The 24,569-nt window shown below is 39.5% G+C and overlaps 1 protein-coding gene across 1 annotated transcript in view; it reads left to right on the plus strand.

Annotated features, from left to right (window-relative positions):
* si:dkey-22o22.2 (neural-cadherin) overlaps window positions 1-24,569 on the plus strand; it is a 116,879-nt gene that overhangs the window by 41,146 nt on the left and 51,164 nt on the right. The window contains exons 2-5 of the mRNA XM_053493547.1: window positions 13,278-13,466; window positions 17,770-17,995; window positions 18,697-18,901; window positions 21,985-22,096. Coding sequence (XP_053349522.1) covers window positions 13,278-13,466; window positions 17,770-17,995; window positions 18,697-18,901; window positions 21,985-22,096 — 732 coding nt within the window. The remainder of the gene's footprint in view (window positions 1-13,277; window positions 13,467-17,769; window positions 17,996-18,696; window positions 18,902-21,984; window positions 22,097-24,569) is intronic.

The following is a 24,569-nucleotide window of genomic DNA, read 5'->3' on the forward strand; positions in this document are numbered from 1 at the left end:
TTTTAAAAAGAGAGAAAGATGAAGACGAAGGAATGGAGTAGAAAAGAAGAGGCCAAGGTTCGAAAAAAAGAGCACTGAGCTGGAGTGACGATGGACTATCAGCGACTGCTTTCTTAATCGCACCCCAACTCCCAGAGCGAGCACTCCAGACTAATCCTCAAATCTCTACAGGCTTCTGCCTCGTAGTCAGTGCAATTCCGTTCATAGTGAAAGGGAAAGTAATGGTGAGAAATCAGGAGAAAATAAGGAACCAAGTTTAATTTAGGCAGGACTTGACATTCCCATGGCTCTTACACTCTTGGTGGAGGAGGCGCCGGTGTGGAGATTAGATGAGATTTATGGAATTTTTAAGATTTTGTAAGGCTTCTGTCTGTGAGAAGTCTCTGTATGACACTCTTTCCACCACCCACCTCCAGCCAAAGTCCCTTTATTCCACCGACTTTGGTTGCCATTTACTTACACAAAGGGGCAAATCTTCCACTTGATTACTGGGCCATGTTTTTTTTTCTTTCTTCAAGTCTGTCATTGTGTGTGAATGAAAAAAAAAAGAGAGGAAGGGGTTGCGTTTTTTGTCTGCGAGTTTACATAAAATGTGGGTTAAATGGCTTTGTACTTGTGTTACCGCAGGTCTTGTCCTTCCTAAGAATGAGTAAAGAGTGACCGAGGTCCTAATTTGTGCCACAGCTGTAGGTGTTCCCTCCTTTATTCCTAGTTCACACAGAACCTCTGCTTTCTTCTACATCTCCTTGTGTTTGAAAACATTGGCATTCATCAGGCTTTGTGTATGTGTGTGTTTGTGTGGACTGGCCCAGCAGGACTGTGCCTGTCCCATCCAGCCCTGGGTACCATTTCTTTACACGTCTACTTGAGTGGAAAATCTGGTGGTGCTGGATTTATTTCAGATGAATGGAATTGAGAGTCTAGGCATTAGTGTCGGAGAGAACCCCACAGAGAGACCAGGCCTGAATGAAGGCTCAAAACCTCCCCGAGAATCACCACTCTGGTTTCAGCCTGCCAGGAATCTTCTGCCGATTCCAACCCCACGCTTTTCAACTTAAAGACAATTGGACTGTCTGCAGCTGATAAACTTGTAGACAAATATGTTATCCACCAATACAATTCCTTTTCATAGAGAGGTGGCTGTTCTGTTGTTTTAGACTGCACATCTCATTCAAGCAAGGGTATCTAATAAGGTTACATCCCCATATTCAACTAATATAAGCAAGGGAACACATGTACACACAAAGAAGTGCTGCTTCTCTTCAGCAAGTTCATCTGGAGACTCTTTATGGTGTAACCCCCAGGGATCTTGCTTTTTGATTAACTGAACTCTGTAACTGTTTGCTCGTGTGTATACATCTGAGCCAGCTTGTCCTGAGGCTTACAGGACTGACAGATGGACTGCTTGGTGTTTTTGACCGCCACAAGTGTTTCTACTGCCAGTAGACTTCTTCGCTGCAGACTAACTGAACATGAATGCTTACATGCAGCAAGAAGTCAAGACATCTGGCTAGGACTCACCACCATGCTCTTTGCTCTTTTTTGATTCTTAGAAGAAATGTCTTGACATAAATTATTAGTGAACCATGAACCTTAGGCATTAATTTTTCAGAGTTTTATTTTTAATTCCTCAGTTATTCATAATTTAAGTGACAGTTTCCATGTTTTTGGTTGGACCTTTTACTTCAGGGCTTTGAAATGTAATGTCTGTGCTTGATGACGAAAGCCACATGTAAAACAGGCTTCACTCACTGATGTGCTCGTGTTGTAAATGTGAAGCCCAGTGAATTATTAGTGTTTTTTTTCTCATTTCCTTTTCAAAGTTGATTGAGAGAAGTACAGCTGCCGTAGAATGACATTGCCGTCTTAACCTCTTTCCTTTCGCTCACAGTTAGGTGGGTTTTAAGGGCTTAAAACCTAAAGCCAATTGTATTATACATGCTTAGTAATGCTGAACCTGTTATTCCTCTTTTCTTATCTTATGTTGTCCATGCCATCTCATGTTTTATAATACTCCACTTGGATTGAACGTGTCTTTCATGTTCTAAAAGCACTGGTTACATGGTGGCTTGCTGCTTTAAACTTCCACTTCATGTTTTTTAATGACAGACTGCATGGTGAGCACTCAGGGCTTGTTGGAACTGAAAATCATTTTCCGTTTTGTAAGTCTTGCATCAACTGGCACGTAGAAAAGTGTACATTTACAACAGCTAAGCTGTATCTAACTGGTCCGGTTTAGTATTCCTCTTAATATGTAATATCATGAGTTGTTTTGTAAACTGAATAACATAGTTCATACTGCTGGGGGGGGGGGGGGGGGGGGTTTGGGCGGGTGTCTGGTGGGGTGGTTGGGCGGGGGTACTGGTGGGGGGGTGGTATATAGATGTGTTAGCATTTTATTGTCTTCCATTCCTCCAGTCATAGGCACCTGCTTGTAGCCTGTTTGCTTAAACCTTTTTTGTAAATACTTAATTACATAAATGAAGTATTATTATTATTATTATTCGTTATTTTAACAAAGGCAAATGGGAAATATGTTCAGCCCTTTATCTGCAGCCAGTTAATGTTTGGTAGAGAGAAGAAGTGATTTACTGACCATCTCTTATGTTCTTATTGTTCAACGGAGGCCAATTGTAAATGTTTCTCCTGGTCCTTTCTCCAATAAAGCCTGTCGAACTCCAGCTTCATAAATGAGTTTCTATGGAAGAGACACATATAGGTCCTGCTTTAGAAGCAGTCTGGATTTTTTCACTGGGCTTTGCCTTCACTCCACCTCTGGCATGATTGATTCGGCTCCTGAAGTGTGGAGGCAAAATCAGATAGCTGAGTTTGACTGATCCAGAAACCAGCTGTGAGCTTAAGCCTTGGATCAACCAGCATCTTCTGTCTACCACTGGGATAGGAAATATTGGCTTATCAAAACACTTATATAAAATATATAGTATGTCAGTCTGTAACCATCAGATATAGTTTTTGACATATACCAAAGGGCTGAATTCATAAATAGCAAGAGTCCAGATTATGGATTATGAATTGATTATGGTCCCATCCAAAGCAAGCAACAACAATCTACTTAATTCATCAAAATGAATTAATGGCTATTAATTGTTAGTATGTGTGTCTTTTAATAAATATTGTATTTTTTGGCTTTATATAAAAACAATTTTTTACATCAAGTAGAACAGAGTCTAATACTGTGTGCATGAGCACAGCTCGGAAGACTTATAACAAGACTTAATGAAATTTCATCCTTTGAACATAGAAGGTCATGACTGTAAGGATTCACTGAATACAGATCAGGTTATTCATATAATCAGTTGCATATATGCTCACTACTTATACAGTTCATGAATGTTTAAAACTAAAAAGCATAATGTAATACCATTTAAAACCTTTGCTTAATTATCATGAATTTAATTGAAGATATTTTAGGTAATTGCAATTATTTGATTTCCACATTGTAGTTTTATTGAGTAAAAAAAAAAACATCAGCAGCAGCTAAACAAAAATGGACATGGCAGTGACCACTACTAATTCATTTATTTTAGAGACTCATTCAAAAGGACTGCATTGTTTTGAAACAGGACATGTTCAAGGAAGGGAATGCAGCTGTAAAGAGATCTGAAAGAGCACAAAAAAAAATCTAGCTAGGTTAGCATTAAGGTCACCAAGGTTCGTATCTTATGACTGGATCCCTGGGTCTGCAGGTTCTGTGTTATAATATTTCTGTTCCATTTAAGGTCTGAGTTTGAATAAATGAAATTAACGTGATGTCCTTTTAATGTAACAGCCTAGCTACATTCAAGTGTGTGTAAGAGAGAGTGCATGTGACAGAGAGACAGAGAGAGAGAGCGAGAGAGAGAGAGTGAGGACTGGGCTTCCAGGCACCTGTGAGGGAGGTTTGCTGGCACTGGTCATGATCATTAACAGAATGGTAGAGCTTTCCCTGAGACAGTGCGCACGCACACACTCACACACACACACACACACACACAGCTTCTGAGTTCCAGTGAGATGGTGGCTTTGCCTCCGTCACAGAATTTAAGAAGCTAAGATTCTGAAAAATACAGTTTTATATTTTCTTACCTACAGCTAACACAAATAATTGGATTTCAGCATGGCTGTGTTGATGTCACATTTAAAACAACAATGACATACTGTACTATAAACATACACACATACTCTCATCGCTTACAGTTGCAGTTAATAATTGTTAAAAGTAGTAATAGATCTGAATCATTTTACAATTGAAATGAAAGTAAACATTAGAAAAAAGTATGTTACAGCAATTGTAGTAACTGTCTTGTATTAGAATGTAACATCCTCCTTGTTTTCAAATTCACTGTACTGTACTTTTTTCCTGGCCTGGAAAAAAACAGCTGGATCAGAGCTGCTCAACACTTTCTTTGTTTAAAGTTCTTTCATGTTAAGTTTAAAATCTGAGGGAAGAATTGCTTGATGTATCCGTCGCGCACCAATACGCTTACCCGTCAGCTCCGACATGCCTGACGACCAGGAGAGAAACACACACACATACACACACACACACACACACACACACACACACACACACACTATTGAGTGTTGAATGTTTTTTGGTTTATTCACAGAAAAGGAGGTATTTAAGTCCTGAGCCATTCCTGACTGAATACAAAGTACATACGTGTCACCTCCATCTGTTGCTACAGCAAAGGGCACGAGCATTCACAGGTTCTGTGGAAACTAAAGAGAGGGACACAGATCATAGGAAATATTGCTATATAAGGAATAAGGAGAAAGAGGAACAATGAGTGAGAAGTGTGGAAACGTTAACACAATCAAATGAACGTGTCACTAGGTTTCAGAAGAGGTTGCTAAGGGAAAAGAGAAATATGGTCAGTGTTTTTGTTGCAAAGAACAGGGTTGAAATATCACACACTGCTTTTTAGTAAAATGTGGCAGCCTGGAAAACCTCTTCACTCAATGATGTACATTAAATTATAGTGGAACCTTGGATTGTGAGCATAATTTGTTCCAAAAGTGAGCTTGTATATCAAAACACTCATATATCAAAGCAAATTCTCCACAAAAGAAATTATGGAAACTCAAATACCATACTGTGCATTTGGGGTTCGGATACGTCAGGTAGATCTACAATGATTAGCTTTATCTGCATATCAATGCAAATAACATATACATTTAAAAACCTTCAGTATAACTCTAAAATCAGCAAATAACATCTCTAATGGTTCAACATAACATAATACCTAAGATAATAACCTATAATACATAATCTTAACAATAACCTAGGGTTACAGTTTACAGTTTTTATCAGTTCCCGTTAGCCCTAGCCCCGAATATCATCACATTCATCAATGCAGGTTTCATTTAGAAAATATAAAGTGACCTATAGTGACACCGGAAAGTCAGTGAGAACCGTACTCGTTCATGCCCCAGTATGATTTGATGTTTACAGTCAAACACTACAGAAATCCATGTGCACTTGTGTAAAAAGGATAAAGACAGAACGGTGTAGTTTGCTGTATCTCTATGTTCCACTGTTGATGTGCAGCTGTCTCCAGTTCATTTGATTGAGTGGAGCTGCATGTCCACAAACAGCCTCAGGCCTTTCAATCAAATCTCAGCCAGTAAAATGAAATGAAAATAAATAAAGTGAGTGAACAAGAAAAAAAACAGTATCAGTAAGAAGGAGCGATATCGTATAGCTGTGCGGTTGCATGCAGCCTTCTGCTCTTCAGCGTAGGTCGGTAGGGGTTTTTGTTTTTCCAAGTGCTTGTTTTTGAGATGACAGGGTATGAAATATACATCATGTCTGAGCTTCAGCACAATGCAAAGGAGAGTAGAGGAATTTGTAAGAGACAAGGACGGTGTGGGTGCATTTGTGTGTGTCCACACGTACGTACATGTCACACAGATATCAGCCTAAAAGCTACAGGACAGAGAAAACATAATTATATGGCTTTTCTGTCCCTCCTGCTCTCCCCCACCCCTTTCTCTCCCTCTCTCAGCTCCATCATTGGTTTGAGAAATGGCCTAATTAACCTGCACAGAGTGTTGTAAATGGTTGACAGCCCGCGTTTGTCATTGAGTGCATTTTTCTTTGCTCAAATGTGCCCCATGTTTTTATTACACTCTCACTAATTCAGAATGTCCCTGTTGAGTGTGTGTGTGTCTGTGTGTGCGCGCGTGTGAGAGCGTGTGTGTGTGTGTGTGTGCATGCACTGTTGAGTGCAGTTAAGGGCAATAAAAAATGCTGCAGTGTGTGTATGTGTGTAAGCATGTCCTTTTTTCAAAGACCAAATGTCCCAATTATGATCGGCATACAGCATGGTTTGACCTTGTCAGGATATTTAGCTGGTGTGTTTTAAGAAAAGTGCCTTTCAAACTAAAATAGAGAGAAAAATAGACAAAGAATTAATTTAGAGGTTAAAGCTAGGGTTAAACCAATGCGCGCATGCGTTTTCATGTGTTGGTGTGGACCAAATGTGGTGGTGGAAATATTTGACAGTTTTGTCCTTCTGGGGACCTCTTCCTATCTATCTATCTATCTATCTATCTATCTATCTATCTATCTATCTATCTATCTATCTGTCTATCTGTCTGTCTGTCTGTCTGTCTGTCTGTCTGTATCTGTCTGCCCGTCTGCCTGCTTATCTATCTATCTATCTATCTATCTGTCTATCTATCTATCTATCTATCTATCTGTTTGTTTGTTTGTTTGTTTGTTTGTTTAAACAAAAACTTCAGGTAGGTAAAGAATTAGTTATATCTATTCCAATATAAAATTTATGCCGGTGAAAGGTCCTCACAAGAGATGTGTGTGTGTGTGTGTGTGTGTGTGTCTGTGTGTGTGTGTGTCTGTGTGTGTGTGTGTGTGTGTGTGTGTGTGTGTGTGTGTCTGTGTCTGTGTCTATGTTTGTGTGTGTGTGTGCGTGTGTGTGTGTGTGCGTGTGTGTGTGTGTGGGTGTGTGTGTGTGTGTGTTTGTGATGAGTGTGTTGGTAAAAGTGGGCCAGTCTATAATATCATTAATTAGGGCTCACAGTGCCCTGGTGGAGCAGATGGAAGGCAGTGCCTCCTGCTCTGTTCATCCAGGGCATTCAGCCCCTGTCCCCCCCACATGGGCTATATGTCTACACACACACACACACACACACACACACACACACACACACACAGATGAAACAATGAAGCCCTGTCTATCTCACACACAGCCCTCTGTCCATGTCTACAAATTAGCATGCATGCTGACATACCATACACTAACGGTCTACAGTCCATTCCCATTTCCATCCCTGTGACATTAGTCACATTCACTCTTTCCTCTTCCAATCATCCAGTCTCCCCTTTACCCTTTTTTTCTATGTGTGTGTGTGTGTGTGTGTGTGTGTGTGTGTGTGTGTGTGTGTATTTATGAAACCTTCGCTCTACAGAGAGATTTCAATGTGTAGCTCGTGGCAGGGGAGAAAACAAGACAAAGGCTCTGATTTGAAAACTTAATTATAGCCATGGAGACGCATGTCATCAGTGCAACAATGAGATGTACATGGTTGAGTAGTTAATTGGGCGTGAAAGGGTTGCTCTTATTAGTCCGCAACACCAAAAAAGAAAACAGCTTCTGCAAGGCTAGCGAGGACGGGGTGATTATGGCAGCTCGCCCAAGCACTCTTCAGATGCCACAAAGATTTAACGCTGCCAAGGCCTGCCTGAACACAGGGGACGTCTGCTCCGTGCCAATCGCCATGACAACACAGCCCACGCTGTCACTCATGCAGACACCTGTGAGCCTCTCCTGGTTCACAGTTTATGTGTGTATGTGTTTATGTGTGAAAGAGAGATGGAGACCTGAGGTAGACTCATGAGAGGTGCCTTAAGGGAACGTAGTTACTGGAGACATTAGGTTATGTCTGCATTTTACTTAGAGAAGGCAATTCACTTACTGTAACCGCTATAGAATAAAGTTTCAGGAACTGTGTGGATGTATAGGATAAGTAATTATATGTCACTCACTCACTTATATATACTCATCTATACTTATACTCATCTATACCGCTTTGTCATGTATGCAGGGTATGATAGGGTGCCAATCCATCACAGGGCGCACACACACACATACTCACACACTACGGGCAATTTGGGAATGGCAGTTACGCCTAATGTGCATGTCTTTGCCCTGTGGGAGGAAACCAGAGTACCTGGAGGAAACACACCAAAAACGAGGAGAACTTCATGCACATAGACGTTGGCCTAACCACTAAGCCAACGTGACTCCCCAGTTCTAAATATCAGTTTCAAAATCCAAGTCTTAGTCTAATCTCACTTTAATTTGGCAGCTGTACAGGAAAAAAAAATTTGTACATTGACATGAGTTGTGGGAGGAAATGTGTATAAATCATAATTACCAGTTTGTAATTGGCAATAGGAAGAAACCTTGAGAGGAACCTGACACAACAGGGAACCCATCCTCATTTGGGTGTCAAGCCACGTAGATGTTACATGAAAAATACACTTGCTCAATATTCACATGAAGTATAATGGAAGTCACATGCTCTGGTGTCAAAAATGTTTTACAATATGCAACCATACAGTATAATGCTAGAACAATCAGTAGCATCTAATATGCATGAGGCATAAGAAGAGTCTTTAAGGCCACTGTTTTTAAGAAGCTTATTCACATTTTAAATACTGAAGCAAAACAAAAAGAACAGTTCTGTTTTCTCAGCAACAAATAACTACTTTGTCCTTTATAAAAAAAAAAAAAAAATGAGCAGTTCCAGCTGTGAAAAAGTAAAAAAAAATACAGATTTTGCTTTTAATTCACAAATACTTTTAATTTTTTCTTTTTTTTTTGTTGTTTGTTGCCAGCACCTTTCTTTAGACTTCCATTGTAACTGAGTTTAAAGTACACGTCTTTGTTGTTTGCTCAGTTCTGGAAAATGTGTCAAGGAGATTAAAGTTCAAATCCATGACTCAAGTGTTCGAAAGACTTTTTTCTCATATGAAGTAATAAATGAATGATAGTTCTCTGAGGAGAGCACAAACTCTGCATGTGCTTGTTTAAAAGCTGATTATTGCACAATGCTCTGTTTCAAAGGCATCTAAATCTGTCTAGTTTATATTGACTCCTTTCACACTGTCTACCACGTAGTGTATGTCAAAGCAGGATGCTCAACAAAAACTCCTGCCAAAGACGATTTCCATCTCTTTTCTCCACACCGCTCTTCCGTCTTTTAACATAAATATCCTTGACATCTTATGTATTGATATTCAAATTAGTACAGTTTTGGAGGGTCTCAGTATGCATTCATCAGCTATTTATACATAGAGCGTGTTATAGACGGCACATTGCTTCATTACTGCTCAGGCTTAGTCAGGAATTATTGAAGCATATACAAACACGTGTAGGCCTTTCCCTGCTGCTTTTGTTCTTTTAATCTCTGCTCACAAGCAATTGTGCTAAAAAGATTCAGTGAGAAATTGAGAGAGAGATAGAAAGAGAGATCAAGTAACAGTATGAGACAGACAGTAAAGGAGTCCAGGCGAAATTTCCCAGAAGAGGGAGAAGCGCAGTCACATAGAGGAGACAAGTCACATCCCAGCATTTCCCACAAGGCCTTGTTATTTTCATCATTGCTGAAAGGTCAGCAACTCTCCTTCCCATATTGTGTATGTGTATTTTTTTTTTTCTTCTAGCGTGTCCTGCCTTGAGAGTCTGTTATCCTCTCTCTCTCTGATTCTCTGGCTCTCAGAGGGCTGTTTATGTTCCATCAGGATCCTCTGGTAATGTGACAGCTGCTTAAGGGAGTGTGGAGATGGCCGGGCTTTGAGCTCGAGCCTCCCAGTCGGAGGTGTGTTGATCGTGTCTGGAGCCCATTAGCTGTCCCAGGGTGAGCATCTCCCACTGGGGTGGTGAAGTGTGTGAGGTCCGAGAGCCCGTGTGGTGCAGGAATCCCAGCAGATCCATGCAGTGTAAGGCTCGCACATTCATACTGAAAGGATCAAGACGTCTCCTAGTCCCGTCACTCCACAGGACACTTCTACCATCTTGTGATGACTACTATTAGGTTTTTTTTTTCTGTGAAACCCTAATTAGGACAGGGCAAAATAATTAGAATAAACACAAGGGATGTTCGAGTCAAACTGGGATTTCTGCTGAAATATTTTGTGATAGAAGAGGTACTGATTGATTGATGTTTATAATAGACTTAAAGCACAGTATGGTGATGCAGTGGTTTACTGCAGGCATTAACATAAACATTTAGTGAGTAATACGCCTGATACTTAAAAATTGAAAGATAACTTGTCACCAACTTGCAGGAGAGACTATGGAAACTATACATATAATCATTCACGGACACCACTTTGCACATTTCAGGGATTCGGCTGGAAGTTATTTCCGCATACTGCTTACAGTCCTGACCTCACGCCAAACCATTTCTAGATCAAAACCTCTGATAAAAACCTCCGAGTTCCTGAGAGGCCAGGGTTTCAGAAGTAAATCATTCTGGCGTACCGACAAAACTTTCTACCCTGTGGGTATCCAAGCTTTAGTGAGACACTGGGATAAGTGTATTAGTTTTGCAGGGGATTATGTCGAGAAATAAAGGTAGGTTTTACTTTTATAACAGTGTTCTGTTGTTTTGCAAAATCACAAGTCCCGCTTTGACTTGAACACCTCTCACAGATATTAGTGGTGAATAAAACTAAGTGCACTCTACACAACATTTAAAATCTCAAAGTCACTGACTTTGAATGACTTTAATTGCTTGCTATCAGTAGTTTGGCAGATGTCGGGGTGTGCATAACACGCAAGCACTCGCAGATGAGGGTCTCTCACTACACGATCTTGGATTGCAGATGAGAGCACCAGATGCCTAAATTCTACTTTCTCATGATAAAAAGGGGAGCTGTAAACAAGAAACAAGAGAGAATGTAGTAAAAGCACTGGTTGAGGATACAGTATGTAGGCTGCAAGGATTGTCTGCTTTGCAAAGTCCACAAAGGCCACCAAATGCTTTCTGTGAGATCAGGACTAAATTCATTTATTGTGGATTGGTTTAATGGTTAAATGATCAGCAAAGGTGGCACAGTGGCATAGCGGTTAGCATTCTGGCCTCGTACTCATAGGTTTAAAGGTTTAATAGTTCTGTGTGAGTGAAATTTGCATGGTCTCCCTGTGCTTGGTGGGTTTCCTCCAGTTACTCCAGTGTTCCTCCCAAAGTCCAAAGATATGCAGATTAGGCTAATATGCATTCCGAAAATGCTCATAATGAGTATTAGTCTGTGTGCCTGTGATGGATTGGTACCCTATCCAGAGTATCTTGCCTAAAGTCTCCTAGGATAGGTGCACCGTGACCATGTATAGAATAAGCTGTATAGAAAATTAAAATAAGGCATGATTGACGGATATTGATTGCAATTTTCTGAGAAAAAAAATAAACTAGAGAACATCTTGTCCTATAAATAAGACTTGTACATGCATCTTAAAAACTGCCTTGAAAACTATAGTATAAATATGATGATTGGTTTGGCCACAAATAAATGAATGAGGGGCAGCAGGAAGTCGGAATCCTAAAAACCTGTACATCAAGAAGAAATGAACATACATAAACATAATTGCTTTATTATAAAATCCTAAAAAAAGGGAAAAAAAAGTTTTTTAAAAAAAGATGAATTTGAATGAAATAATAAAAAAAGACATGAGGTTAAAGGAGTCCAAACAGACAGAACAACGATGCTTGGCGTCAACCGAATTCAGATGCATCACAGGGGAGTCATTTTACCAGTATGCCATCTGGAAACGTGTTCAAATGACATTTTTTCCTGACATTTTCTGGTAGTTTATCGAGTAAAGTTATTTTTTTCAAGCATTCACCAGAATTCCATTCCATACAGTGCCATAATGATTCATTTTGCAACTATTTTTCCTGTGTATTTTTGTAATATATAATGTATAATGTGCATAGTGATAATGTTTTTTAAGTGATTAGCATACTGGACTGTGACTTCATCCATTTATTTCATAAATAATGTATGTACATTAGCATCAGGTTCTGGTGAACGGTTTATTAGCCAAATGGTGCGATTTGACTGCTATATTCTGTTTCATTTACATAAATGCATACACAATGTCCATCTCCATGGCACATCATTGGGCCATCTTTGTCTTCTCTGAGGAAGAGAAAATCAATCATTATTAATCAATCTTAAAATCTTAATAAAGCTGGATTGTGCTAAATCCATGTGCAAATCTTATTCGCTATATTCACAATGAAACTCAGAGACACAAAAAACTGGAAAACGAATCGACTAGGTCTTGTCAAGAGATTTTCCCTCTCCTCCTTCATCTTTCTCCCCCGACCTCCTGCTCTCCATCTCTGTTTTTTTTTACTCTCTAACTTGTTTTGTCTCCCTCGATCAGTCTCTGTTGACATCTATCAAAGCCTTTTCTGTGATAAGGCAGGAAATACAGGAAGCACTGCGATCATCTCCTTCGCTTTGGTGCTTAGATGTGAAGTTTCCTCTTATATCTGCCATTGTGTTGCTGTTGCATGAGATGTCGAAAACAATGCAGTGCAAGTCTAGAGACGAACAGTAGTGACAAAAAAGAGAAAAAACAACCAGTCGCATTTCTGTTTGTATTCGAGTCTCCGTTCACTGCTCTGTGACTGATATCATGATTGTGCCTGAGTGATCGCTCCGTGCAACTCTCTGACAGCAGACGACTCCTTGAGAATGTAGTGAGGGGGAAATGTATTGATGACTTCTATAAAAGTGTCATTTCTCACATTAGCCAAGGCTTCTTAGACTTGATGACAGTAGCTCAGAGAAAAAGTCAAGATCTCACGGCTATTTCATCTTCCATTTGATTTCAGTGTCCCTCCATGGGTGATTAGTCTTAAGAACACTGTGCTTTCTTGTTACCAGTCTACAATACTGGAGATTTATTTCATGAGATTTTTGGGGATTTAGGAGATTGCACTCAGTTCAATGACTGTCCTGAGAACAAAAATCAAGAAACAGTGCCTTTTATGAGAATAGATAGACTTTATCGACACAATTTGGTGTGACAACACTTTGGGCACCATTTAGTCTCAGATGCAATTGCAGTTTTATAAAGAAATCAGCTACTTAGTTTAACTGAGCATCCTGCAAAACCACCCACAGTTCTTCTAAGAACTTTGACTTTTGCACCTGCGCAAAACCCAGCATCTTCCTTTTAGCATTTTTTTTTTGTCTGAACAGTGGTAATTCTTTCTTTCCTTTTCCCCATCTGCAGGTGATGAGTGGTACCTGTGCAGACTATCTGTAACCCTTCCTGGCATGTCAGATCTGCAGTGGGCTATGTTTCCCGAGCCGTATCTCGCCACAGTGGAGCCCGGCGCAGCTCCAGGATCGTTGGTTTACAAACTTGTAACCCAACAGAGGGACGGCTCTTTGGAAGTGGCCCAGTTCCTTTTGGTGGATGGTGAGTCTGTTTTACACTTAGCCCAAAATTTAAAACTTTTTTTTATGATTGGGAAGCAGCCAGTCTAGTCAAGTAACTAATAAATTCTCATTCTTGCTGATCTACTAAGGAAGAGAAGGACTGAACGAGTAAAAATGGAGAAAGCACAAATTGTACCAAATAATATTTCATATACTTCATATTATTATTTCGTTACTCTTGCATTCATGTCATTGTGCTACAACTGTTGCTTTGCTTGGAGAGGTTCTGAAAGTTAAGATGCTTCCTGCATTGATTTAGTTATTTAGTTTGTTTTGATATTTAATCGGAGCAGGTGCAAGGCGTCATGCCTGCAACATGCGGTGAGATGCACAAAATGGTTGTCATTAAAACACTAAATTGAGGATTATACTGCTGATTTGCTGCTAATGAATAACAAATGGATCCCAAGCTAATGATTATTGCTGTTTGTAAAATCTCATCTGTTGGCTTTCACTGAGCTGACAGTAAAGCCACAGTAGCAGCGAGGCTATATCTGCTTAAAAATTATAAAATGGCATTTTTAAATTCTGGCTTGGAGCTTGTCATGCTGCTCTTACTTTACAGACCAGTAATCTGGAGCAATATAGAACTCTATATCTGTTTATTTATTACATCATAATGATGTTTATTAATTACAAATTTCCATTATGTATTTAAAATAATTTTATATTTTGACACTTTTTATACTGTTAAATCATATTGGGGGATTCATTTGAGAGCTCAGTCTGTTAAAAACGATGGTAGTAATTGTCACTCATTAGATTGAAGACAGAGAAGATGAGAATTTCCAGGAAGACTGTAGGAACCTTGAGTAAGATTCACGCTTTGATGTGTGCTATAAATAAACAGAGATATTAAAATAAATAAATGTTTGTTTTTTGCGAATTTGTAACCAGAATGGGGAATAAATTTTAATGCACAGGCCTGTGTGAAAGTTACTGCAGAGATGGGAAAACTGGAAATCTTATTGCTTATTGTGTCATAAAATTTAAGAGCCTATCAGGTTCCAATATGCAGATACAACAGTCATGTACAGGGAATATAGGTATAGAGGACTACATTAAATATATAATATATCATTTGCATATTCATAGAATCTGGATTACTTTATGGATTTCAAAGTAAAACCTCTTCTTTGTCTGTCTTCTGCTACCTTTTTTTTTTTTTTGAAACAAGCTATTTATTATTCAACATAAAAAAGCAAACTTTAAAACTTTATGATTGACTTTATATCACACCAAATTTCGTTTCTGGAGTGTAAGATGAGTTGTGAAAGTGCAAACACGGTTGCTGACAGCTTCTCCCCCCCTTCCCCTTCTCTAGCTTTGAAACGATGCTCCCTCTTCCGGGACACTGTTAGCAGTAGCATCTGAGGTGTGTATGGATAAGACAGACAGATATCAAATCAAAAACTCTGGATTTAGAACAGCAAATATAATCTGCCATGCACGCCATTCTTTGTTTCCGGTGAGAGCAGTTGTGTGTTTATGCATCTGGATAGAAATGCAACTAAGAATGATTAGAGAATATATAAAGAGGATATAACAATTTCAAATTTTTGATCTGCCAAATTATTACTGATTATTATTTTAAACTGGTTCAAGACTGATTCATTATTGTTTACAGAATGTGAGAGGTGAATTTTGTAAAATAATGCAAAACTACATACTGTATGTAAAAAAAAAAAGTAAGAATACACACCCAAACATTTTTGAGAATTTTTTTATATTTTTATATTTTAACCTCCTTTGAACCAGAGAAAAAGTTATACCGCTATATAACTGCCTTTTTTCCTTAATTAGCATCACTCATATCTTATTGAAATAGTGAAATTCACTCACTCGGTTAGTATCATCATGGAAAACAAAGAAGAAGGGTGTCTGAGTAGATCAGGAAGAAAGTTATAGACAAGAATGTTAAAGCTATAAGCTATAAGACCATCTCCAAGCGGATGGATGTTCCTTTGTGTCCATTTGCAAATATTACGGGGGGTTCACATTCAATTTAAGCACAATAAGGTGATGTGACTCTTAGAGGAGTAAAACATTATAATTGTCTAAATGCAGAAATGGTGCAAATAAAGGCTATTTATTAGGCATGTGAGTGATGACCCCAGCAGAGATGGCTCCGAGCCTACTGCAGTCGTTCCCAAGAACATTTGGCGAGTGGAATGATGTTCAAATTATAATCAGTGGAAAATGATTTGACAATCATTTATGAACACCACTTGCAGGTTGACCATAAATTGACCATTACAGGACCTTGGCTGGGAATTATTGCCACATCCGCTAAACTGTCCTGACATCCAAGCCAATTCTACATGTTTGGGCGATTAAAGGAGTTCCTGGGAGGCCACGGTTTTCGACGTAATACAGCCAGTTTGATCGTAGTTCTGGCGTACTGAGAAAACTTTCTACCTTAATGGTATCCAAGCATTAGTAAAACGCTGGGATAAGTGCATTAGTAAAGCAGGGGATAGAGAAATTAAGGTAGTTTTTTTTTTCTCATGCCTGTTTTCTGTTGTTCTGCACAAACAAAGGTCCCGGTTTGAATTGAATGCCCCTTGTATTAAGAAGCTTAAGTTGCGTACATACTGCATTGTCTGATTGCACCATCAAGGGCTTTTTAAGTGACTGTGGGCTTAATTGATGAAGACCCAGGAGGAACTGTTGATAAAATAACACATCAGCTCTATGTTCATAGTTCAAAAGAATGAAGCGTTTAAATAAAAGAACACCATATCGACTGGGAAACATTGAGGAGGCAAAATTGTGATGCATAAACGACTGGGTCAGGGTAACTCCATAACTGCAAGCGTTGTGGGATGTTCCTGGTCTGCAGTGGTCAGGACCTACCACAAGTGGTCCAAGGAAGAAAAAACGGGAAAACTGGTGATAGGATTTTGGGCAGCCAAAAAACCCTCATTGATGCACATGGAGAATGAAGGCTGGCCCATGTAGTCTCTTTAATAGAAGAGCTACTTTACCTCAAATTTCTGAAAAGTTTAATGCTGGTTCATAAATAAATATGTCAGAACTCAAAGTGCATTAGTGTTTTGGTGGCAAAAGCAGGGACCTACTCAGTAATGTGCAGGTGGTCAAAATGTTATGGCTGATCTGTGTATATTATATAAAAAGATCTGATTTAAAACACGTAATCTCACTGATTTAATTTTTTTTTTATAAAAGTTTACTCACCAGTGATACCATCCTAGCTAGTACAGTAAAACCCCATGCCGTCAAGATACATGGCATCTCATTGTTATACGACATGAATACAGTAGACCACAAATGACCACACGTCAGCTTTTAGAGTCAGTGTCAGTAAGCTTTGTCCTAGTTGCAGGTCATGAGTCCTCCGAACGCACAGCTAAAAGCAATCTGGAATGTCTAAAAACAATTATTGGACTATACGAAAAATGGCCTTCTACAGGTGAAACTCGAAAAAATAAGAATATCGTGCAAAAGTTTATTTTTTTATATAATCTTGTTTGCAACGATCGGCTATAATGGTTGTGTAACAAAATATTGTTGAACCACAAGTCAAACAAATTTTTTTAACTATTATTATTATTACTATTAATATTATTAATAATAACAATAATAATAAATATGCAATAAGAAATTATGAGTTCAGAGAAAATTGTGGGTCCGTCTTTTTTCACGGAGTCTTCATGTCTGTAATAATTATGCAATAACCCTTTTTACCATTTTCACAGCAAGATGTTGACATGGTTGCGAAAGTATGACAAGGAAAGTTGCTACAGCGATTTATACTAATTCTTACAGCCTCCCATGTGGCATTTCATCCATGGTTGAAGAAAGAGCAATATTTTCAGTGACAGTTAAAACTCCTAGCAGGTACTGTATGTCTGTTCAGCTTAACAGTACATAAGCGCTGAAATTCTTAGACCTAGAATGAAAAAGACACATTAAAGGAATTTATTCTCCTGGTGTTTGGGAGAAAGCAGCTAACCGAAGGCCAGTGTGTCTGCAGCTGTGACTTCTGCTCCACTACAACAGCTGTGCTTCATCCTTTTCCCTTCATCCTTGTTCACTGCATTGTGCTTCAGGCTTCAATGCTTAAAACAGACTCTTGTCTTTCTGTTTCCTGAGGGGGATTTGGGGCCACACACACACACACACACACACACACAAACACAGCTGAGAGAATAGTTTAAAATTCAAAACTTTCAACCTCTCATTTTTCTTTCTTTTACTCTGAAATGCCTTTCTGATCACCGTGATTGTAAAGGTGTTATATAAATATGTGTTTGCTGCAGGAGGTGAGGATTGTTTTGAAGTGGACAGGAGCTCAGGAGACGTAAGGACCACAGGACGACCTCTGAGCCCTGGTAAAGAGTACACTCTGACTGTACAGGCTGTGGACACTCAGGGCAGGAAGGGTCCTCATGCCTCAGTGGCCATACTGGTAGGCCTGCGACCCCCTCAGTTCTCCAACATCTCCTACTCCATCTACATCCCGGAGAGCACCGGAGTGGGCCAGGCGTTAGTATTTTTTTATCGTCCCTTTGAGTATGTGTGAATGTGTGTGTATGCAGATATGCAGTAATTATGCATGTGTGCATTAGGGGTTGTTCAGTGTTTTGTGCTCATTAGAGGATGAAAAAAGCATTATGTGTCATTGCCGCCCTGTGGAGCGCTGAAACCTGAGCTTACGGAAAGAGAGAAAGAGAGGAAGACAAAATACACAGATGAAGTGATGGAGGCAGAAAATCTAGGAATAATAAGAAGCAGGAAGTGGGAGTAGAGGGTAGCGCAGGACGCAGATGCAGCGCTTATTGTCCCTAGGCTCTGAATTTGAAAGAGTGTGAGTTTGAACATGCAAATTCAAATATTTATTAAAAGAAAGTTTTGGATAAACATGAAGAGCAGTGTGTATGCCCCCTCTGGGCACTGGCACACAACAGAGCATATTAATCTGTGAGGAGGAGGAGAGGACGGCTAAGAACAACATGCACACGCGCGCGCACACACACACATGCATAGTGTGAACAAAATGAATCAGAATAGCCTCTAATAGTGAAATGACACCTTTTTTGCTCTGCACTTGTTTGTCTTCCCCTTTTAGCAGTATTTCCATATTCTGTTTAATTCATACTTTGTGAGCCAAATGCTGAATTGCCCTTTGATGTCCTATTCTATCCTAAGTGTTTTTATTTTTGTGTATGTGTGTGTGTGTTGTGCAGTGTGGCTGTGGTTCAGGCTGTCTCTTTCCAGAAGAAGTTTCTGTCCTACATGCTGACGGTGAACTCAGGCAACCTGTTCAGTATAAACCAAGAGAGCGGCGCTCTGAGTCTGACCCACGCTGTGGACTACGAGAGCGGACCTCACCTTCACCACCTGCAAATCCGTGCCTCTGAACCAGACACAGGCCTCAGCAACGTGGCAGGGGTAATCAAACACACATACACACACCTGTGAGAACCCAGATGGCTGAATGTGGCACTCTAAACCCTTCTCAAATGCCTTCCCTTGCACATAATCTCACACAACACAAGGTACACGGTTCTGCGTTGGGTCGGTGCTTAAATTCGGGTGCATGAACGTTTGTGTATGTGTTCCATCACTTGCATTAATTCCTTTAGACAGGTTAAGGATTTCACTGGTGGTGTTTTTCGAGGACACCCAATCACACGTACCAACATGTAGTCTGCAGAGCATGTTTAATAACAAGTGACTGTGTCGCTCACTCAGAAGGGCTTAAGCAATTACACAATCACATCCCACATCTGTGGCTGCTGGCAGGGATGTGTGTATACTGTATGTATGTGTGTGAAATCAGTTCTACAAGCAAGGCCAAGAAGAACCAGACCCAACTGTGCCTGAACGATCACATCGTAGCATCAGCTTCCGATAAAGTTGCACAAAAATATAACATGAACACGAGCTGATTATTGACTCCTTCACTCATATTCCTTTTTTGTCTATGGTTGATATATTGACCTGCTCTATCATGTGGGTCATGTCACCTACCAGTATCAGTGCAGTAGTACATTTAGTAAGGTAGTTTAGCAATTAGTGACGAGGCGTAACAGGAAGGTATTCACCCTATAATAAATGGAGATCATAAGTTTAATTCCTGGGTAATGCTACAGCCATCTATAGCCAGGGGTATAGAGAGCAGACTGGCCGCGCTGTCCCTGGGTGTAGGGCGGGACACTTGTATTCACACATCAATCATATTGACAGTGTGAGGGTTTATGTGATAGTCTTTCCCCTCCCTGGTTGGTCATTGATTGGCAGAGTGCCCAAACAGAGAGACCCATGGGTTAAGACTACGGTTCAGAAGATCCCAGGTTAAAACCCCACGAGCACCAAGTTGGGCGCTTATGCAAGGCCTTTAACCCTCAACTGCTTAGATTTATACTGAGATAAAAAGTCTGCCAAATGCCTAAATGTAAATTAGAGAGAAAATCATGGGAAAAAAACAATCCCCCAAATAACCAAAGTACTGTATGATTATGTCTCATTGCTTCACTTTGTTCACTGACATTTTTCTTCTTCTGCACAGTCCACTGATTTACTTGGCTGACTACCCAGAAAGGGAATTTGCTCTTGTTAGTTGCTGACTGCAAATGGATTTAGAGACAGTCGAGCGCCCATTACCCTCATTTACATTTACAAAGAAACTGACTTTACCCTCATAAACCCCACTGTCCTTAAATGGGGACACATTTCTCTTAACTACGTTATGTGTATGGCCTTGTAAGATCCTCATATGAAGGCTGTTGGGTATAAGGCTTTTGTCAAACTTCTTCCTGTTTAAAGAAACTGATCAGGTCCAATAGTTATCAGTTTATGTTTACGGAGGATATCCTAAAATAAACACATCATTTTTTATTTCCTACAATTTCTAAGATGAGCATGCACTTTATACCGTAGGTACTTGTATTCTTAAATATAAGTAGATATAAAATATTATTTTTTTATCATTCAGAATAATGTAACCTTTGCTTGAATTGGATGTTTAATTGATCTAAAGGCAAAATGGGGACCATCAAACATCTTAATGCAAACACTGTATATATATTTTTGGAACATACATCAGATGAAACCTGGAGGTTTTCAGAATGTCTTGTGAATGAGTTTTATGCGCTGATTACCTTGTATAGTACATGCAATAAGATCAGCATTAACTGGTAGAATAACGATGTATGACGACCTGCCTGACGCCCACGCCGTCTGTTTACAAGCCTCTTCTCTCACTCTGTCTGACTGCTGTCCAGTAGACAGAGAATGTCGGTGCCCTCTTTGTGAGACATAAATATTTAACAGTGATCTCACTCCTACTGAGGCTCTTAATCTGGTTTAAGCACTCGCAGCTCTTATTAGCAGTAATAGCTCTTCTACAAGTGGACAGCAGTGGGCTAGAGTCATTACTGTCTCTCCCTGACATAGACAAGAAACAACAGTCCAACTGCAGTGGTCAACTGTGTGTGTGTGTGTGTGTGTGTGTGTGTGTGTGTGTGTGTGTGTGTGTGTGTGTGTGTGTTTGTGTGTGTGTGTGTTTGTGTGTGTGTGTGTTTGTGTGTGTGTGTGTGTGTGTGTGTGTGTGTGTGTGTGTGTGTGTGTGTGTGCGTGCTCACGCCCTCTATATCTACATAGGTATTTATCTAGGTGCAGACCAAATCTCCCCACAGGACTAGCAATGGCTGACAGTTATGACCCTTACAGGCTTTTTTATGTCTTCGCACCTGGGCATCCGATGGAGGCATTATGTTTTTGATTTGGTTTTACATCTGGTTGAGATTCTCGCTAGTGTTGAGTGCTTTAATGATTGTAAAGTTGATATGGAATTATCAGATGAATTGATAACATTTTGAAATTAGAATCAATATTTCAGCAAGGTCAAGTCTTTAAAATAGTTTTTCCTCAATAACTAGAGTTTAAAGGGAACTTCTGGAATAATATATAAAGAGAATAGCGAAACGGTTGAGATTTGGTGATGTTTCATTTTTAATTATGTCAGTGTAAGGTCCTGAGAGGGATGAAAATACGTGTATGTGTGTGTGAAAAAGAGAGAGAGAGAGAGAGAGAGAGGCAACTTTTCCTCCCTTTTGGCAGTGCTGTTCCCCAAAGATAAGCTGTTCTCTGGGACGCTGTCCTCGGCATGACTAACACACTTACTCTCGCATCTCTCTTTCTCTCTTCTCTCTCTTTATATATTACAATTCTCTTTCACCTTTTGTGAAATTTTCATTTTCTCTTCACCTCAAGCTTTTCTCTCTCATTTAATCTCCTTCCACCATTTCTGTCTCTGCTGTGGTCTGTTTTTCAAACGTTTGTCCACAGTCATCCTGAAGATTCTCCATTTCAACTTGACCATTTAAAACCTACAGTAGCATGCACATGCACCATGGTCTCAATTATAGAGCATCAAGCAGATCCTCAGTGTTTTTAGTTATTTCCCTCATGCTTATATTCGGTTCTTTTATTTAACAGGCATCTCTGTGTCTCTGGTTCTGTCCATGCAGGTGGTGGTGCATATCACGGATGAGAATGACTGCACTCCAGAGTTCATGCATTCCATCTACAGCAGAGATAATATTCCAGAGACAACGCCGCCCGGAACATCTTTACTGCAGGGTGAGTGAAGGAAACCGGAAACTATGGATGTTCTCCTCTTGAATTCTCCTCTAATCGTTATTTTGTTTTACACAAGCTGCAAATTAAAAGCTTAACCAGAAGTGTAATTTGTATTGACATCCAATTGCATGGCATTGACAATAAGCTTGCAAAACATGGATTTGCTGTTTGTGTGCATGACTTAAGCAATATCACATGAGAGGGAATGCTGTTGTAGCGAATATCAGCACGGCTATAAAAAGCGGTCGTAAGCACGAGGACCCAGCCTATCACAGACCCAAAAATATCACAGCGGTGCGATATTGCTTTTATACAACAGTTCCAAAAACATAATTTATTATCAACAAGTTATGAATTGTTTATTTAACCAGTTGTTTTGTTCCCCAACGTACAGTTTATCCTTCTGCAACTGGCAGCACTAACTAACCATGACTGGAGTTAGGGAGAGTTAGTGAGGGATTTGGAATGCGGCCTTGTTCCGGAAGCTAGTTGTGTAAACAAAACAACACGAACGGTTCAGGGGCATATGTCATAACCTCTACTTGGGACATTTCTGTATCTTTTTGTGATGTTTAATGTTTATGCAAAACAGAAAATCTGTAGGAACTCTACGTGCACCCTCAGTGGACACACTCTGCTTGTCTCTATACACGTTTCTTCTGTGGTATTCCAGGTATTGTGGCAGGTGCACTGCTTGTGGGTGTGAGCATGTTTAACACAGGCTTGTAATTAAGAAATTACTCACACACCAGCTTACTAATTGTACATTTAAAAATTGTAAGTTCGTTTAAACAGCTTGAGCTTTCTCGCGTTTTCAGATGTCATGCAGCAGCCAAAAGTGCTAGTAAAACAATTAGGACAGAAAAACAAAGTCATAACCAAGAAAGACAATTAGCAGTGGGCATTACAGTATGCATAACAATGCACTCATGACGGGCACTATGCATCATGGGTGCATTGCTTTGGAATTGGGCAAATCTGGACTCATTTGCAATTTTCTCAAGTCCAATCTTTGTGCTCTATAGCAAAGTGAAGCATCTTCTGATTGGTCTCACTAACAAGTTGTGTTCTTATGGACACACCTAAATACACAACTTGTTAGTGAGACCAATCAATTGGGATCTTTACACCCAATCCTGTGAGTTCTCATCATGTGTGTGTGTACAGTATGTGAGTGTGTCAAAATTGTTGTTTTTTTTTACAATGAAACCTCACCAAGCATTTAAGTAATCTCCAGTCGTGGTCATTTATCTTTATTGCTGACCACATTTCTTCTCCAAGTTAACAGTTCAGCACTTTACTTTCAGATTTTAATAATGTGTTCGACACTTAATAGAATACTTACAGTAATTTACACAATCTTCTTAGTTGTTTTCTTTGCTTTATGCAGACAAATAATTAGACTTTTCTGAAACATAGTAACATCTTTTCCATAATCACAGGATGCATCCTCTGATATGGTTGTTTAAGAAAGGAAAAGGTACTCGCTATCAATTGAAGTTATAGGACTTGTTGCCAGCTGAAACACATTAATCACTGCAGTAATTATCCAGACTCTTAAGTATTTGTTATTCAAATCCAAATGGTGACTTTTTCTTGGCCGGACATCACAATACTACATTTCACTTTGTTAGCAAAAAGAAAATTTAGGAAGTTTATTCAGTATTCAATATTAAGTCCTGGATATGTTTTTTTTTAGAGCACTCTACTCATTTCCCTAGGAAATGATCCAGTTTGTTTATTATGCTCATTAGTTAGACTTGGATGAATAAGAGAGAATGAGAGAATGATGACGTGATGGAGTTAGAGAGGACTGTAATCTCTGTTAAACACTAACATAAAATGAAACGACAGAAACACAGGGAAATGTGAATCAAAACTCACAGACGACAGACTCACAGGGACACGAGTGAATGAAAGATATGTGTGCATTTTGGGGAATGCATGTCTACACACACCAGTAACGAATGTACTGTATTAACATTGTTATCGCTGATTTTAAGTTATCTAGAATTAAGTAAATAGTATAAAGCTTTGAGACCACCCGTCAGGAATGAGAAGCTGCTCTGATATCCAAACATTAGAATGTCCACAATTTTTTGTCTTGTGTCTAGTAGAATAAGTTCCTTATGATTAATGATCTTTAATTTTGCCGTGTTCTGCACTAGCCGGAGCCTTAGAGACAAAGTGAGGCGTGGGAGTTTAAAAAAATATACATGTCTTGTGAAGCAGATGCACGTATCAGGAGTGCCAACCCGATTTATGAAATTCAATTAGGTTCACATATTGCCATGCAGAGCAGAAACATTGCCTCTTTTTTTAGATATTGCACTTGCTCTCCTCTGTATACAAACAGAACAAACCCTGCCTCTGATTCGGCTGACGTCTTCTCTTTTTGTTGCCGCTTTGGAAACAACTTTATATGCTTTTTTTTTTTAACTCTCTCTCTCTTAGCACTAAGGAAGCCACAGAT

This window comes from Clarias gariepinus, chromosome 4 (genome assembly GCF_024256425.1).
Source record: "Clarias gariepinus isolate MV-2021 ecotype Netherlands chromosome 4, CGAR_prim_01v2, whole genome shotgun sequence".
Classification (NCBI taxonomy): domain Eukaryota; kingdom Metazoa; phylum Chordata; class Actinopteri; order Siluriformes; family Clariidae; genus Clarias; species Clarias gariepinus.